At 34.2% G+C, this 14,144-nt stretch overlaps 1 protein-coding gene and 1 long non-coding RNA gene across 2 annotated transcripts; one reads left to right on the forward strand and one right to left on the reverse strand.

Moving 5' to 3' along the window:
• Positions 1-612: 612 nt before the first annotated feature.
• LOC140827745 (ATP-dependent DNA helicase 2 subunit KU70) lies at positions 613-10,263 on the reverse strand. The gene is made up of 19 exons (XM_073190559.1): positions 10,066-10,263; positions 9,908-9,985; positions 9,192-9,308; positions 8,961-9,075; positions 7,840-7,945; positions 7,580-7,697; positions 7,346-7,429; positions 7,208-7,266; positions 6,023-6,156; positions 5,896-5,939; positions 5,654-5,730; positions 4,982-5,129; positions 3,561-3,622; positions 2,954-3,014; positions 2,532-2,624; positions 2,332-2,452; positions 1,891-1,993; positions 1,531-1,711; positions 613-878 (listed from the first exon to the last, which is right to left on the reverse strand). The coding sequence occupies exons 1-19, from the start codon at positions 10,126-10,128 to the stop codon at positions 702-704; spliced, it is 1,941 nt and encodes a 646-aa protein (XP_073046660.1). The 5' UTR covers positions 10,129-10,263; the 3' UTR covers positions 613-701.
• On the forward strand, positions 3,629-4,415 carry LOC140827746 (uncharacterized). Its single transcript, XR_012117027.1, has 2 exons — positions 3,629-4,190; positions 4,251-4,415. It is a non-coding gene; the product is annotated as an uncharacterized lncRNA (long non-coding RNA).
• Positions 10,264-14,144: the final 3,881 nt, after the last annotated feature.

Consider the following 14,144-nt stretch of genomic DNA (forward strand, 5'->3'; position numbering starts at 1 on the left):
TACTTAAAATCTGATAATATTATTTATAAATGTGCAATTGGATCCTGAATTAATATTCTCAACATTTACCAAACATTAAAATGATAGTAAAAACTTGTGTTAGACGGTCTCACGGATCGTATCTGTGAGACGGATCTCTTATTTGGGTCATTCATGCAAAAGTATTACTTTTTATGCTAAAAATTTTACTTTTTATTGTGAATATGGATAACGTTGACCCGTCTCACAGATTATGATCCGTGAGACGGTCTCACATGAGACCTACTCTAAAATGATATTCCCATTCCAATTCTAAATCCCATATTTATTAACCAAACACAGGATTTTCTATTTTAAAAAAATATAAACATTTTAATTATTTCAATATCTGGAAAAATATACACATTGGGAAAATAATATAATCAAGAGGAAAAAAGAAAAACATCAACTAAATAAAGGAGAATATAATTTGATATGCAAGGTATTTTATATTAATTCGTATATAGAACTAGCATCGAGATTATTTTGGTTTTTTTTTTTTTTTTTGGAACTATTATTTTGGATATATTTTAAATAAATTTATATGATGGTAAAAGCTCAATTGTCATAATACTACCTTTAAGATCTATTTTTCACAGGATTCTTGAGGAGCACGAGTTTGCTATATTGCTATATTATGATATTTGGAGTCTCCGACATAACCTACCACGCCAAAAATCTTATCAAATCCGTCCCAAAAACGAGTCGAGCTCGAAAAAAAAGTATGATGATAATTTACATAATTCATTTATACCCATATGGGTTAAGATTCTGCTAATGAGAGCTTCTTTTTTCCCAGTAACAGGAAGGTTGCTCACATTCAGGTAGTACTTCAGCTCTGTAACAGTCAGCTCCTTCAACTGCCAAACATGGTAAGCAAAACAAACAGAGGATTGTTACAGATGCATGAAAATGACTACTATATAGATTTTCTGTTGCATGCATGGAGTATACATATGAGTAAATCATCTAAAACAGTATATATAAATAAAAATGTTGAATTCACAATCCCAGTTATGTTCCAGAACTAGTTTTATAGCTAATTAATGATGAATAAAGAACAGAGAAGAGCAGTGATCTGCGTCGCCACATGCCTAACCTTTTCCGAATGCTTTAAAAAACAATTTCAAGGTGGTGTTCAAATGGCAGTGCAAATGATACCGATTTCACAAAATGTTCCAACATTTCATTATCTACAAAGGTTCGGGATCAACAAGAGAGCATAATGAGAGAAACTTTGAGTCAATTTACTGACTTCTCTCCAGGTCAAGTGCACAAACATACATCCTGTTATGCTCTGGTTTAAATTTACTCGATCCCCACATGCGGCATATTCTTCGAATTGAAATTCTCATTTGCTATGTTATGTCAACGGTAATAGATTTGCAGGATATCATCAAGTCTAGTGATCTAACTTGCATCAACTCTCAAGAGTTCATGAAGCATCTCATCATGACAATATATAATCTTTTGGCTAGGGGAATATAACATATAAGGAAAGGTCAGTCCCACCTTTCCATTGTCTGCAAGGTCGGTCCAGTTATAGTTAGCATACTCTTTTGTTGCGTTTTCAGCAATTGCTTTCCTTTTTTTGGATGCTTCGCTTGTTTTTCCAGTAGTCACGTCATTCTCTTCATAATTTTGTCCGAAGACTGAGAGCTTGAATTCTTCTATTGCTTTCACTATACCCGGTCTTCCCCAAAAAAGAAAACTCAAAAGGTTTAGATGAAAGAGAACACAGATTTCACTTCCGAGCGAGTTATTATTATTTTCTTAATTCTTTCTTCTGAAGAAATTATTTTTTTTATTCAAATTCAATCAAACAGATTGGAAAAAGTATATACAAAGGATTCCATTCACGTCAATTGTTACCTGGCCATGCCTTCTTCATCTGGGAGAGTTTCATCTCTCACGTCAGGCATATCATCTTCATCCAATGCTAGAGCCTGTAACACTGCATAGTGTCTCTGCAAGGCTGCAAGATGAATTGTGATAATACTGGCACACTAAAGACAACTGCTTCAAACCAGTGGATTGCAATTTATTCCACAATGGCAAAAGTGTAAAACTTATCACAGGACTTCAAGATTTCAATTCTAAAAAAGTATATATATGCTCATAAATTGGCCAATGTATTTTCACTAATGATTGCATTATTTTTGTGACAATTATTTTTACAGTGAAGACAAATATCCTGGTACATCTCAAATACTTAATTCAGTCGTTTATGGATCCAAACCTATAAACAAAATCCCAGGCCAAACAACAGAGTTCTTGCGATTGTGAGAATGACCTTCAGAGGATGGAACTTACCTGGGTTAGCAAACTGGCAAACTGAAAATTGTTTCAAGTCTACACGCTTCACCAATGAAGAGGCACTCTTTATTTGGTCATCAGTTGCTCGAGCAGCAATGGGATTTGCTTCAGTGTGAAGCTGCAACCAACCACATAGCATTAGCACTAAAAGCTGGCTTCCATCAAGAAACTCAATAATGTCACAGAAATACTTTTACCTCTTCAATGGGTCTTATATCATCAGAATATGGAAGATATATCATATGCATTCCAGGAGGCTCAACCTGACCACTGCCACTCCTAATCTCTTCCTGCAGTTCAAGAATACATGCAATTGTATATTCAAGCTATGCATTTTAAGAAATATCAAATAAAAGAATAAAGGTACACAAAGCTGTTGGAATTTTTTCCCGGGCAGAAGTAGACATCAAGATTATAAAGATAAGAGGATAGAAGATTATATCCTTCATTAGTACAATAATAAGCAAGTAATCTGGGTTTCAGCAAATGAAAAGTCATACATAGCTAAAAGAGTGGTATCACATGAAGTTATTAATCGGGTTCTAACTTTATAAAGCTGACCGACCATCTTAAATTATTACAATTAAATTTCACCGAATAACATAAAATAACAACTTACTTGAGCGACTAAAGCCACCAACTGAGGATGAGAGGGGTTTCCATAAAATGCAACTGCAAAACTGCAACTCAAAATGATTAACTAATGAAAACGAAAGGAACATGTGAAAAAGATGTCCACATAATTCCTTGACCATACTGCTCTCAAAAGTTGGTTCTTCCATACCATACTTCACAATTTCTTTTGATGTCTCGCAAAATTTTGTTTCTCAATGTTTCATCCACTAACTCATATCATGTCACATTATCTATCAGTACTAAAACTCGAGTTATGATGTGAAACCTTTGGCAGTGCAACACAACAACAACAATAACAACATAGGAATTAAGGAAAAGTGATATTGTCCTGTAGTGATTGCATATTAAAGGGAAACATCTGTAAATATGTCTATTCCATTTTTGATGGGTGATCTTCATAAGGAATATAAGCAAGACGGAAACCCATACCTCATACCTTTCAGAAGCCAAAACTACTTTTGATTCATTAATGAGAAAAAAAACAAGTTTCTTTCCGTTCATCAAAACAAATTTCCGGGAAGAAATTGTTACTCCGTAAATGAAAACACAAAAATATAATGCATCAAAGTGCAGTTGAAGGTAAAATTCACCGCTTCAGTTTCAACATGGATCTGTAAATAGCGATGAAAATACACGTACTTCCAATCACTTCCTGCACCAAAACAGAAACATTTAGCACATAACCTATATTCAAATTAGCGGCAACAAGTGTTGAACAAATAATATAGTGTTAAACGAATAAGAAAAAATCAATAGGCTGTAGAACACCAAATAAGACCAGCCAAAGTCACTCACAAATGAAATTCCAGATTTTGAGCTTGAATAGTTGAACTGAGCTCAACATGTCTAGAGAAAGGTTGGAGACAGGTACATGCATGTCGATATTTTAGGTTTTCCAAAGTTTTAATTTATTTGATCACTCAATTTATTCTGAAGGAACACAGCTTGCTTCAATTATCAAGTTTAAGCAAAGGTTTGAATTTTGTGTCCTAAGACAAGCTTGGCTTCGCTTAAAAAATTAAAAATAAGTTCTCGCCAAGAGAATATAAATACCACCAACATTTCCTGCAGATGAGCTTGAATAAGTTTGAAGTCACCAAAGCAGCAGATGAAAGACTCGATTCAGATCCCAATGATTGTATTCAAAGATAGCTTACATAAATAACTTTGTGGATTTGTGATAAAAGAAGTTATAGATTTGTGGAGCTCGAAGTCTTGATGTCCAGTGGGAATGGATGAGAGAGAGAGAGAGAGAGAGAGAGAGAGAGAGAGAGAGAGAGAGAGAGAGAGAGAGAGAGAGAGAGAGAGAGAGAGTTGGCTCACCATCTATGGTTTTTAAAAGTCACAATGAAGGAAGTGATCATTAATATAGAAAAAAAGAACTTCTAAATGAACCACATACTTAAAAATGGTTGATTGCCATGTTCATAGTAACAAAGATAAAAGGACAGAGCTCAAAAAAAGAAAGGAAAATAGAAGTACTGAAAAAAGTAAACCATTCTGACCACAATTGCCATAAAGTGCCATTAGTTTGAGGCTTCCAACAACTTGTCTGCTCAAGATGTTGGTAACAATGACCACAACCATAGCTGTTAGCTGCATGTATTGGCAGAGCTTTTAAGTTGGAATTGGACATGATTTACCAGGAAGTTCTCATGCTTACCAGAAGCTTGAGTATCTCGCTAAAGATGTGCAATAGTTTGAACAGGTGCTACATTAAATAGTTCTAGTCACCAGACCAAATTAAAAAACCACAGTGCTCTGCTCGGCTTTTTTTACAATTCTTCACTCTAGGCACATAATATTAAGATGTGATGTAGTTGTGCTAACAAAAGTCAAAAAGTTAAATCATAGTGTCTGTTTATTTAAAGCACAATGTTTATTACTCGTAAAAAAGGAGAGAAACAACTTCAAAACAAATTTCACAGCACAAGTTAGAGTACCATGTGCATGTGCATCAAAACAATAAAACCGTAATAGGCATCATAACAAAGGAATGGAAATCGGTAACCTCATCGCTTGGGAAAACGAAGGTCGATGGCCGCAAGTTGTGATAATCTTTTAAGCAACTCAAAGGTTTGAACCCAAGAAGACGAAGATGTCCAGTTGAAACCCTCTTAATTTCAGAAAGTTCACTGGCCGAGAACATGATATTCTCACTGGAAAAACCAACATCAATAAAAACCTCGGAAATGGTATTAGAGCGAACATCAAATGCTTGTTTAAAACAAAGCAAACATCTGGGACCAAGGCAACATGAGAACATTTCTAATTTTAGTGCACTGCTGACAAACAATAGCTTATAAATAAAAAAAAATACACCCAAATTGTTTGTAGTAGTGTTGGTATTCTCACAAAATACTTGCAACAAAATATTCATGCTCTTAATTAATAATCATCTCTTGAAGCAACAAATAAAAAATATACACACACTCACACAAGTCACAGCTTTACGCCGACAGACATAAAACAGATGGAAAGATCAAACTTGACCTCACACTGAGAGTCCAACAAGTGATGCCGGTACTCATAAACAACCACATAGAAACCAAACTGCCAAGTGGTATATCAAATTTGACTCATCCATCATCAAAGAAAATAGAGAACCAGGAATCGTTGAAGGTATATTTTCAAGGCCTAGTAAAGTTATCAACTAATGGCTCACACTATAGAGTTTCCTCACTTCTTATAACTCTGAAACAATTTTGGTGGCTCCTGCAGCAGAGTACCAGTGTCTGAACAGATGAAAGATCTTTCTGTCTACAAATGTCAATGACGAACTGATATTAGAATCGCAAGCTTCAGAATCAACCATAATTAATACAATTATTTCAAGTTGAAAAGAACAGGAACTCCTAAACTTGTACAAGAGGGGTCTTAAATTCATAGACAACAAATCTAGTCAATTATCCAAAGAATTAGCACCTGTAGAGGAAGGTTAGTGACTGAGTCAAGCCAAGTGATAGTCCCTGCAACCAATACGAGAGAGAATTAAGTGGTAATTAACCTAGATATGATGATAAAATTTCATACAACCAACAGGAATACAAACCTGGATTGGTTGGACGAACTAAAGCATAGGTATTCAGCTCAATGCACACATCACTGGCGATGATGAAGTTTATTCTTCGAACTCTGCGCTTTCGGAACATGCGCTTTCTGAGCTGGTCTTTCATGTCTTCAAATCTGTCATATTTAGCTAAAAATAATAAATTGCAAGCTTATTGTATTCGTCCCTCAAAGGTAAACATCCAACTTCTTGACAACAAATTTCTAGTGAAGCCTGTTCCACATTTCCACATGTCATGTATATGATCCAGTGGTAACATAAAACACGGTATTAAGATTCTAGAAACAACAAAGCTACTCCCTTTGGTTTGTCTCTGGTACGAGGTAAACACAGCAATGATGCAGCTGATTTAAGAGTCCTATCTCAACTTCATGTCCTTCCATACACCAACATGATCCCTAGCACATCCACCCTATCCAAATTCATAAAATCTCCAGATGCTAAAGAATACAGAACTGAACCAGTTCAGATGGGTTTCCATTTATTTTGCATAATTTTATCCATAGACATTTGTTCCTGTGTTTTGAAGGCTTTGTTTGCTTCAGAAGATGATAGAGTCTTTTTATTTTTCAATTAAGAAACTATACCAAGCATTGCACACCCAAGCACCCTCGTTCATTTACTTTTTAATTCACACAATAAATGAGAAATATCATTTTGGACATAAATGATAAAATTAAGCAAGGACTTCTTCACTTCTCCGTTATAACAATTAGTTAGCCAAATTTTGGTCTTACGTGAACAAGTTTTGGTCCGTAGATGGGCAATATTCTAAATTGTTGAATCAGGGAAGGATAAATATTTTTCAAAATGGATGAAGCTACATTTTTTGTGTAAAAGAGCACTCACTTTTCCTACTTCTCTTGTTCATTCAACTACCATCTAAAGTCATTTTCTAATGCTAGCTCAAAAACAATGCATCAGATAAACCAAAAGTGTTCAAGAAACTGACAAACTTCTGTTAATACCATTTTAACATTACTATAGGGTAAAATAGATAGCTTGTATGAAAGTGTTAACTTGACCAAATCCAGAAACAGAAGAAAAAAATCAAATACTCGACAAAAAATTTGTGACAAAAGCAAAATCTGTCATGATAAATTTTTGGTCTTCGAGGAAATATCAAATAGACACGAAAACAGCCAAAAAACACCGACAAATTCACACCTCTCTCCTGCGGATGCCTTAAACTGAGCCAGCTCGATTTCCTCCATCTCTAGTAATTCCTGAATATATGACAATTGAATTGAACAAGGTGAACTAAATAGTTTGAACCACAGAGCATCCACTTGAGATTGAACATACAGCGTAAAAAGTGGTCATATTGAACTCGTCACCGGGTCTACTCAAGGGAAGGACTTCAATTGAGATGTGAAGATCTTGAGCATCCTGAAAAGAATCCGACAGAACATTTCGTATATCATCTATGAACCAGTCTACCAACATTCTGATAGCACAAAGTTTAAAAGTCTCTGAATTTCTAGAAGTCAATTAAGTCAAAAATTTGAGGGAAGGTGTATGCGCCAAAAGAGACATTACTTTGGCACGTTGAAGTGTAGTTCTCATCATGTCCATTTTTGTTACTCCTTTGATACTTCCAAAAGGATCATCCTCATTTGTAAACAACAGAACCCTTTTGTCAACTGTTTTTGCAGACCTGGAGAAAGTAGCATCAACAATGTTACCAGAAGTTTTATACCATATCAAAGAATTGTGACCAAATGTTTGAACATACCAAATCATAAGCCTACCTCACCCAATTTCTGATTTGTATAAAATAATCTTACAAAAAAGCATACCCTTTACGCAACAGTCCTTGTGCAACCCAAAGAGCATTGTAAAGAGAATTATCACGTGACCCAGACAAAATGCCATATTTACTCCCGATTTCTTTACTAAATGATTCTGCATGTGTTAAAAATGTATCAAGAGTCAAATAATCCATCGGTGGCAGGATAGGAAGGCCATAAAGAAAAGAACAGATATTTAATGTAAAAATATGTGCCATTGAGTCACGTCATGTTAATGTAAATGTAATCTTACATATTTTCTATTTTATAACACTATCACAAACTTCATTGCATTCTGCTAAGGTCAAGAGAGCAATCAAAGCACGAGGAATGGTGAAAAAACCTTTAGGAAACTATGCACCGGCCAAAAATATTCTTAGCCTCGGGAAATTACAAGGACCAATGAAAGAGAAAAAAGACAAGTTTATTAAGCAACTATTGCACTAGTCAACCATGTTGTTCCAAAAGCCGTGTAAGCAATTTTAAGATGTATTCAACTTACGTCAGAAGCAACTTAAAACATCTCAAAAAAATCTTTGCACAACAATGTATAACAAATAAGTAACACATGAGCATACAAGCACCGACATATTGTGCTAATAAGGAGTAAATGTTTTATAAAAATAAAAGCAAAAATCCCAAATTATATTAAATAATAACTTCTAAATTTTTTCTCCCATAAAATATTGTCATAAAATAAATAAATATTTCAGATGGTGAGTAGAGCTGTGAAAGCATCATAAAGGTGTCAGGGCTTGATACTGATGTTTAAAATTTAAGCTTAGCCAATTACCTTCTAAACCTAGATTGTTATTCAGGACTTGAGGCTACCAACCATGTCAAAATTTTCTTAATCATGAATGAGTGAAAAATAAAAATCATGTCAAAGAAAAGTTACCGTCTAATTTCATATCCATACCACAATGTGTGTTATTATAGGGTATCGGCATGTAATCATTACTCAAAGACTAATAAAAAATATGCAAGTGATGTTGTTTTGAGTAAGGGGAAGTAATTAGCCTCGATGCACAATCATCAACAGACAACTTTGGACCTTGGAGATCCAAATATCACAAGCAGTTCCACAAATTAATAGGCTGTTAATTCAGATAAAACCACTAAAAACTAACCTTCGATGCGATCGAACTCTTTGATGAATCTGGCGGTGGGTCTATCCAAATCCTCACGTTCAGGAACATTAAAAACATACACGCCATTCAAATCCTGAATATTCTTCTTCTCCCTCTAGAAATTAAGGAAACAAAAACAAATAAATAGATAACTTCAATTTGCGAATTTATGACTAGATGAGGGGTTGAGATTCTGTAGTATGACTAGATTTGTCAAAAAAAGAAGCTTACGGTATTAAAGAAGCATATCGAAACTTCATCATAAGACCTATTAATTATTTGAGTCTTCAAAGACTGTGCAATGCAACGGACAACAATTTGAAAGTGAGTGACATCCTTCTGATCTTCCTGAAAGTATTGACTTGTCAACAAGGAACATTCATAAAAACATCTCACAGATTTGTCTCTCATAGAAAAGGTGATACTGCTTCATTGTGCGTCCGCGGATGATGGGAAAATGAAGTAAGTAGGCCTCAGCTTTTAAGAATTAAATGCTATGTTCTGAATCCAGAACATAACTGGAAATAATTATCCTAGACCTCAAACCAAAGAATAAAACCAAAAAAATATCAGATGTCCACTAGTTTCATGCTCCGCATTGTTATATCCAACAGAAAAACTGCTTTTAGCATCAAGGGTGTGCATCATGCTTCCATGTAGCTCACACTCCGGAAAAGAAGAATCCAAGAGAAAACGAACATAAGGAAAACATACATCATAATGACCAATCAATATCATGAATCCACTGCTGCAGAAGCGCATCTATTTTTCCATGTTCATATTTGTCTCTTCACTCAAAGTACTAATTTTTGGCAAATAACCAACTATTTACAAATAAAATCTCATCTAAAAATCATCATTACAGCGTAGTAGAAAAGCGGTCCAGATAAGGCTACAAAAAAAATTGCAAAAAATAAAAGTACATAAACGGAGTAACAGTAGACAACCGGAGAGCAAGCTGTGGAGAACATTTTGGGTGAAGCGTCGACCAAATACACGAGCTCCTCCTTGGTTGCATATTTTTCCTGCGCATTTTGAAGCATGTCGATAGTTGCACGCAGAGCTTCAAAGCTTGTACGGTGAAAAGGGGTGTAAAGCAGAAAACCTGGTAGAATTCGTCCTCCGGGTCATCGTCGTCTCGGAAAACATCGTCGGGATCGATATCCATTGGAAAGGGGCCTCTGATACGACGTCGCGCAGTTGCCCGTCAGTAAGAAGGAGACTTTGATTTATATATATATATATCTGTCTCCCCCCGGCTTCTTCTTGGAGACGCTTCGACGTGGTTCAAATGGCAGACCAATATTATTCTCATTATTTTTTTTAAAAAAAAATATATATATATAACGAGTTTAATATTTCGGTAAATTATCCAAAAATACCTCTGTCAATGTTTTCATTAAAATTCAGTACCTAGCAACTATTTTTTAGAAATCAGTACCTGACAAATCTATACATTTAGTTTTAGCTACCCATTAAACAAACTTTACATTTTTACCATTTATTATTTAAATAAATATATTATTTTATCCACCAAAATTATATCATTTTTCTCCATCTAAAATATAATTTTATCAAAATATTGTTTCTCAATTATCATGGAATAAAAGTAAATACTTGTTTTGACATACAAAGTACCTATAATGGGGTTTCACATACTTGATTTCGCTCTTTGAATACTCTAAATATATAATAAAATACTATATTTTCGAGCATTCACCGTAAATTCAGTCATTGTTGGTATTTTCATGAAAAATGTATTAGGATGACTTATTCTTGTCATTTTATTTTTTAAAAAAACATAGGTCATCACTCATCATGAAATAAGATTAGGTATTTATTTTGACCAACAAAATACCTATTTTAGAGTTCCAAATGCTTGATTTTACTCTTTGAATACTCCAAATGTGTAAGAAAATACTGGATCTTCGAGCTATCACAATAAATTCAATAAAGTTGGTATTTTCATTGAAAATGCATTAAGATGGCTTATTCATGTCATCTAAATTTTGAAAAAACACAGTTTTTCACTCATTGTTGAATTAGAAAAATTAGTTATTTTGATCAATAAAATACCTATTTTCGGTTTTCAAATATTTGATGTGACTATTTAAATACTTCAAATCTGTAAGAAAATACTTAACTTTCAAGTAATATTAAGTGACTCTTGATTGTGTTATTTGTGAAGTTAAAATGTGATACTTAAATTGGTACAAATAGTATGTAATTAGAGTATATAAATACATTATTTTACCTCGTAAATACTCATATCCAATTATTTGATGATGCCAAAATATAATTTGAAGTTAATATTAAGTGACACCGATGATGATTTTCGTGAAGCAAAAATGTGATACCTAAATTAATACAAATAATACATATTTCTAGTTCACAAACACTTGATTTTACCTTTTAAATACTCAAATTCGATTGAGTATGTCAAAATATATAATTTGAAGATAATATTGAATATTTTTTTATGATGAAATTTTTGAATAAAAAACGCGCTACCTAAAATTGGTACAAATAGTATCTATTTTGATTTCACATATACTTGATTTTACCATTTTAAGACTCAATTTTGATTATTTCGGGATATAGAAAAATATAGTTAGTAATATTGAGTGACTTTTGATGTGTCATTTATGAAGTTAATAAAATGTGATACCTAAATTAGTACAAAAAATATCTAATTCGAGTCTACCAATACTTTATTTTACTTCCTAAATGAGAAGTATTTTAATTTGAGTTTGCAAATACTTGATTTCGTAAATGAGATACTCACAATATGTATTAAAATACTGGATATTCAAATAAGCAATGTAAGTTCATCAAGTGTTGGTATGTTTATGGAAGATATATTTGGATGACATATTCATCTCATTTAATAATTAAAAATAAATAAATTCATGATTCTCAAGTAAGCATGAAAATTTTAAAGTACTTAGTTTTACTTGAAATTTGCCTAATTTGAGTTTGCAAATACTTGATTCGTAAATGAGATACTCATAATATGTATTAAAATACTATATATTCGAATATGCAACGTAAGTTCACCAAGTATTGATATTTCTATGGAATAAGCATTTGGATGACATATTCATATCATTTTGTGGGGACCCGGACGCTAATCATCTTCTTAATCATCTTTGGGATTTAATTATCAGTTCTGATAAACAGGGTCTAAAAATTTTTCTTTTAATAATGTAACTGCGGAAGGTAATGGAATCTAAATACTATACATGTCTGTATATAAAAATACAAATTCAGTATTAAAATACAATAATGTACAATATGCTAATCTAAGGTTCACTACTAAAGTTCTAGTAGTAAAATCCAATCTACTACAAGTCCGAAATCACCACGCTAACTCGTCTTCTCTTATCGTCATCTCGACCCTGATACAGCCCCACCTGTTGTCATGCACACATACAAAACACGACAACAGCCGGATAACTCCGGTGAGAATAAATCCCAGTATAAAACATGGTAAGCATGTATATAAACACACTAGTTCATAAACCATGCGATCATGCATAAACTCAATATATATTTCATAATCTAGGAAATCAATCAAATAAGCATGCAACTCAAATCAGATAGACATGCATATTGTGGGGACCCGGACGCTAATCATTTTCTTAATCATATTTGGGATTTAATTATCAATTCAGATAAAACAGGGTCTAAAAATTTTTCTTTTTAAAATGTAACTGCGGAAGGTAATGGAATCTAAACAATATACCTTTCTGTATAAAACTACAGTTCAGTAGAAAAGTACAATACTGTACAACCTAAGTCTAAGGTTCAATTACTAAATTCAAGTAATAAACCAAGTCTGCTACAAGTCCGGAATCACCACGCTAACTCGTCTTCTCTCATCGTCATCTCGACCCTGATCCAGCCCCACCTGTTGTCATGCACACATACAAAACAAGACAACAGCCGGATAACTCCGGTGAGAAATAAATCCCAGTATAAAACATGGTAAACATGTATATACATAAAATAATTCATGAAACATGCTGTCACGAATAAATTCAAAACATTTGATTTCATAAGCTATGAAATCTAATCACAACAAGCATGTACTTCAAATCAGCTAAACATGCATATAACCAATCTAAATCATAAAAACATGCTAGCACAACTGGAAGCAATAACGATGGGTCCCATGATCTAGGAGCCACATCTATATAAGCATGCCGTCCTAATCAAACCATGTCTAGACTCGACTCGATCTGTAACTCTAGGGATCTCGGGGTGAATAAGACGTCACTGGCTGTCACATACCCTACCAATCGAGGTGCTGTACGTCTTATTCCTAGACTTCGGCCTGATCTGTATCCACATCTACAAAGGGGCGGTGATCTTCCCCAGAGCTGAGATATCGCCGAACGTCTAGAGTCTGCCTGATCTCCAGACTTGTAACGAACCGTACTTAACTACTTGGAATTTGCAAAAAAATTAAAAATTTTATTCAAATAAAACGTTTGTACGGACGTCACCCAACATTCACATGAATATCGTTAAAATATTCCATCATCCAATAAACGTTTGCTAAAAGAATGCTGTCTCAAAACGTCTCACATAAAAAAAAACAAAACATCAGAGTAGTTTAAAAGTTTGCATAAACATAAGCTCGCGGTCCTCGGGTTTAGCCTGCCACTCAGCCCAAGCCTGCCCCTTGGTCGCCACCTCCTGTCTCCTGCGCATCGTACTCACCTGCATCGATCAAGTCTAGTGAGTCTAAAGACTCAACACGTATAAACTGGAAGTAACGAGTACTACATAATAAAAATCGCATGCTTCTTTAAAATAGGACATACATAACTTTAAATTGGACTTGCATAAACTTCAACTTGAAATAAGCTTGAACTTGAACATACATACTACGACGTGCCATGAACATAAACTTTTCTTAAACATGCTTTCATACTTCAACATACTTAACTGCATAATTTTACGTGGAGGATGTTTCAAAGCAAGTGACCCTTAACATGATAAACGCCTGATCAGACTCACCACAGTACTGGGCTGACAGGGACGTATCCACTGTCGCATACATAAGATCCCTGTTCATGATTTAACAGGCCAGTTGATCCACGTTCATAATTTAACGCTTCACAACCACGATCTAACCCGTTCATAATTTAACGGGCGGATTGGTCCCCGTTCATGATT

Source organism: Primulina eburnea, chromosome 3 (genome assembly GCF_022965805.1).
Source record: "Primulina eburnea isolate SZY01 chromosome 3, ASM2296580v1, whole genome shotgun sequence".
NCBI lineage: Eukaryota > Viridiplantae > Streptophyta > Magnoliopsida > Lamiales > Gesneriaceae > Primulina > Primulina eburnea.

Excerpts from the sequence above, each read along its gene's own strand:
- LOC140827745 (XM_073190559.1), bottom strand. The coding sequence starts at position 10,128 with ATGGATATCGATCCCGACGATGTTTTCCGAGACGACGATGACCCGGAG. Across the intron at positions 2,625-2,953 it reads TGGTGGCTTTAGTCGCTCAA|GAAGAGATTAGGAGTGGCAG; the intron begins GTAAGTTGTTAT and ends CTTGAACTGCAG. Across the intron at positions 2,453-2,531 it reads ATATAAGACCCATTGAAGAG|CTTCACACTGAAGCAAATCC; the intron begins GTAAAAGTATTT and ends GGTTGGTTGCAG.